Source organism: Paramormyrops kingsleyae, chromosome 1, assembly GCF_048594095.1.
Source record: "Paramormyrops kingsleyae isolate MSU_618 chromosome 1, PKINGS_0.4, whole genome shotgun sequence".
NCBI lineage: Eukaryota > Metazoa > Chordata > Actinopteri > Osteoglossiformes > Mormyridae > Paramormyrops > Paramormyrops kingsleyae.
Window position 1 is genome coordinate 20740043 of NC_132797.1, and position 4823 is coordinate 20744865.

At 42.8% G+C, this 4823-nt stretch overlaps 1 protein-coding gene across 1 annotated transcript; it reads right to left on the reverse strand.

Annotated features, from left to right (window-relative positions):
- Positions 1-1462: 1462 nt before the first annotated feature.
- Positions 1463-3831, reverse strand: LOC111841610 (G-protein coupled receptor family C group 5 member B-like). The gene is made up of 2 exons (XM_023807479.1): positions 1687-3831; positions 1463-1596 (listed from the first exon to the last, which is right to left on the reverse strand). The coding sequence occupies exons 1-2, from the start codon at positions 2570-2572 to the stop codon at positions 1562-1564; spliced, it is 921 nt and encodes a 306-aa protein (XP_023663247.1). The 5' UTR covers positions 2573-3831; the 3' UTR covers positions 1463-1561.
- Between the last annotated feature and the right edge of the window lie 992 nt (positions 3832-4823).

The following is a 4823-nucleotide window of genomic DNA, read 5'->3' on the forward strand; positions in this document are numbered from 1 at the left end:
TTTATGAATGAAAGCACGTCTCCTCTCTCATAGTATAATGAACCTGACTGCCTTTTTCAGTCATGCATACTGGGTCAAAGTAAATAGATTAAAGAAGCCCTACTCACTCACAAAGACTGTACAACACCTGAATAAAATGCAATGATCACTTGTTGTCTTGGGCAAACTCTCTTACCATCTTTGACTTTCACCACAAATTAACAGGCAAGCAACTAATAGGCTATGTCAGTGAAAACTATGTCGTCAAAAACATATTTTGATGAATGACAGACCAAAGCATCACGACCATGACGGCAAATGAAGAGGAGGCTTATTTAAGGGAGAACAGCGCCCTTTTATTGCAGTCCTTAACAGGATTATAACACTCACCCAACTAACACCGAACCGATTACAACAATGGAAACACAAGGTGGTCAGACGCCAAACTGTAAGGTACACACATGGTGGGAGTTTTATACAAGCTGAGTACACGTGAGGATCGGACAGGGTTCACATAAGACACGTGCAAACACACATGCCACAATTGGGAATACAAGTATTAACCATAACATGGACAATACAAGAGCCATTTACAATGACATACACGGGGCTATATACACACGCTTGTGAGGTATGCTGGGATGCGCTAATCCCACCGGCGCTACTCTTGTTTGGGGCGGTAACTAGCGAATGTGAGGTTAGCCAAATATAGTTACATTCATTGTAATCAGGTGTATTAACATGGTAGCAGTGCAGTTAACTGTACGTAATCATGAACAGAGGTAATATGTAAATATTAAACACATTTACTGTCTATATTGTTTGTGAGACAAAGTCAACATCTGTTAATTGTTTTACAAAGTTTTTATTGTTTTTAAAACCCCAAAACAATCCTCTGGGTATTCTCCCTCAGTCCAAAGACATGTCATTAGGCTAAATGGTATCTCTAAATTGCCTGTAGTTTCTATGCAGGTGTGTGCACGTGTCCAATAATGATGTGGCATCCCCACCACGGCGTAGCCTTGCCTAGTTCCTAATGGTGATTGGGAAAGAGCCGAAAGACACCAGGTTCATGCCAAGGGCTGGGCTAAGCAAGTTAGGAAGATGGTTAGATGGATATATTTCATTAATTTTCACCTCAGTATTTCTGTAGTACTTTGAAGGAACAACACTTCCATGATTGTAGCTGGTAAACCAACAAGGTTCTTCGGTTTAACATGTGACAGTAGTCAGTGTGGTAGGAATGTGTCCAGGGTAACTTGATAGCGAACAAAGCAAGCAAACTAAAGTTTGAACATTGTGAAATACTGGTTATATATTAAAATGATTAAATGGAGGGAAAAAAGCTCATTTAATTACTTAGTGACATACATAACAAAACTGTCAGTTCTCACTATTTTACTAAATATAATACTATAATAAAATAAGAAACAATGTCTATAATATATTTTTATTAATATAAAATTCTTGCAGTACAGTCATTGAAAGATTTCATTCATTGTGGATATGACATTACAAAAAAAGAAATAATCCTTCACAGAACTCTGGTCATCATGCTACAGCAGGCAGCGCTGGGCCCTGTTCATACGCTGCCATTCTGCTGACTTCCAGAAGGAGCTGCACATGTGGGGGAGAGGAAATAATTTGGGCTATTCTCTCTCTCAAACACTCAGAGCAGGTCAAAGCGATAAATAGAAAGTACCGTACCTGAGGTGCTGTGAAGGATTGGCACGCCCTGGGACACGGTTAGGTGGGGCAGAGGAATACCCTCCTCAATGGTGGCCTCCCTGATGCGGAGTGGGGACTGCAAGGTGGCGTGGGCCTCGGGAGCGGCGTGCAGCAGAAGCAGCAGCCAGGACTGTGCCACCAGCACCACCGCCTGTGCCCGGTCATCCCAGATGGAGGACAGGCCAAGCTCCGCACTTCCATACAGGAAAAAGGTGAGCCAGGCGGCCCACAGCAGGGCAGAGGCCAGGCAGGTGAGGAGTAGCCACACAGCGCTGCGTCTCAACTGCGGCTGCCCTCTGCACAGACCATAGGCCGCACCCACCAGCGCCGATAGGAGGAGGACCAGCACGTAGGTACAAGCCACTGTCAGGTCCAGTGGCTTGTACTGGCAGGCCTCCAGACCCTGAGGCATCTCAGTCAGTGTCATCCACTCAGGGTCCAGTACAGCCAAGGCCACCGCTAGCCCCACCAAGGCACCGCCACTGGGGCTACGAGCACCCCGTGCCAGTCTGTGCAGCCGCACACACTGGGCCACCAGGCATGCAAAAGACAGGGAGGACAGCACTCCCCAGAAGGCACGCCGGGCGATGCAGAGGGGTTCATTGCGCTCAATAAGGAACGCAATGCTAAGGCCGCAGAGCCCGATGACAGCAGCAAGGAGCAGGAGCAGTGGCGCCACCCTGCTGTGATCCTGCATGATCTTTCGCAGGCGGCACAGCAGCACCAGCGCCAGAATCATTGAGGCCAGGGCTGCCCCGCCAGCCGCCGACGCCACCGCCACACCCCACACTGCGTCCAAGTCACAAAGGGCCGTGTAAGGCCTCTTTATAAGGGAGCCGCACCCACGAGGAGAAGTCTCATCCATCGCAATACTGCTGCCGACCAGGGAGATGATTAGGACAGGACTGCCTCAGTTTTATCTAGCTCTGTATTTATACGTCATCATTGTACTTTTATGTTCTAGATCGCGGAACTTTTTAAACGTCATGCTTTCTAGTTTGTTTTGTTTTGAAAAACTCACGTATTGCATTAAGAAAAAAACACGGATGTATCGGTTTGCATTAAATTATTTTTACGTAATTTCTTTGTCAGTGTAGTTGCACAGAATCCCAGAATTCACAGCTAAAATAAAAACAATTGGCTTCTGACGGAGAAGCTGATGCATGGACTAGATGAAGAGTCATTGTTTGGTTTATTTCACTATAAACAATTACCAGGCGGACGCGTAAATAGGATTCACATATAATTTGCAGCATTTGTTTTTAAAGGCCAATAAACCTACCCTAAAATGAGAATCTTTGCAGTTAAGTGTGCTTTCAGTGGTTGTTAGGCTTTTGATTTTACAGCTATTTGGTGTAACAAATTCCAGTGCACAAAGCTATGAGGTCCACGTACAGGCCACAATAAAATTTTCCCTATGCGGGTGGAAAATTACATGGCTGTAATATGGTGTAACGGTTCACAAAATTAACACTCTGGTACAGACCTCGGTTTTTGGGTACACGGTACAGCAGGGAAAGCATGAAATCGGTTATTGCTTGTAGCGATAGGCAGGCTATGCCTATACCCGTAATAATTAAGTTTTATCTTGGTCTGAATTTCCTGGTGAATACGCCTTACAAAGCAATATTAGGCCTACTTGGTAAATTGTATGTAAGTTTCAAAGTATGAACAAATGAGTAAAAGGTTTAAGAAAAAGGTTAAACCCCTTCCGTAACAGCCAATGAGGTATATGTGTGTTCATTAACTTTAGTAGAGTTTTAAGTGTATTTATCTGTGTAAATGCTGACAGAGGTTCGCGTTAGCTTAGCGAATTAATATACAGGTATCTTCACTGATATTTTATGTTTATATTTCATTTGAATTTCAGTATTTGTTAGCTAATATCGCAAGTAAATTCGCATGGAGTTGTTTCTTTTAAATGAATGTAATAAGCTGACCAATGGCTCAACGTTTATTTCCGTTCATTTGTATAACTTTATATAGCCTAGACGGCAAATGTTTAACGGCAAATTTAGACAAGGAACAAACGGATGTGTAGGTTTACAGGCCTATGTTATTTCGTATTTAGTTCTCTCGTGTGCCATTGATGGTGACAATGACGAAGGTGATCCTGCTTTCCGAATAAACCATCAATCAGTTAAACCCAAGGAACCCATGCATGGCCATGAGGCATAAGTCTCAGCTGATGTGCTGATGCCTTGAGGGGTGTTAGACCAAAGGGATGCGGGAAGTCATGCAGATTTTGTGGCAGCGCTTGTCAGCAAACTCGAACTGGCTTTCAGCACGGCTCGGGTTAATCTGGCAGAGGCACATGAGAGACAGAAATTGTACCACGATGAAGTGGTTATTATTATAAATAAATAATAATAAATTTATTATTAATATAAAGCTAGCCGAACCCGGAGGCTTGGTCACAGTATAATGAACCTTTTTCAGTCATGCATATTGATCAAAGTTAATAGAGTAAAGAAGCCCTACTCACTCACAAGCTTGAATAAAACGCAATGACTGTATACTTGTTTTGGGGCAATCTCCCTCATCATGTTTGATGTTCACCACAAATTAACTGACGATCAACCGATAAACTATATCAGTGAAATGTATTTAACCAAAAACATATTCTTGTTTAGCGAGCTAACTACCTAATATGCGGTTAGCTGAATATAGTCACATTAATTGTAATCAGATGGCAGCAGTGCAGTTATCGGTAATCATGAATCCATTGGTATCCAGGGGTGCATATCCCGTACAAATATGTAAGTTAGCATTAACAATGTATGACATGGATAATAATCCAACTATGTTAGTTCAAATTAATAACCGAAGCACAACTATTTCCCGACACCATCATACTTTAATTGTTAGTACCACAGAGGTTTAAACCACGTTAGTTCAGACCACCATGGTTCGAACTACAATGGGTCCAGAGGTCGATCATTGCATGGTCTGACTCTCACGGCGGGTTACTTGCAAAGCAAATAAACCGCGTGATATTATTTATAGATACAACAGTTGTGCCGATAGCACATTATTAATGTATTGTGTCAGTCATGTAACACCAATAAAAGTATTCAAAAATAGCAATAACGTTATAATGTAATACTTGTATGATG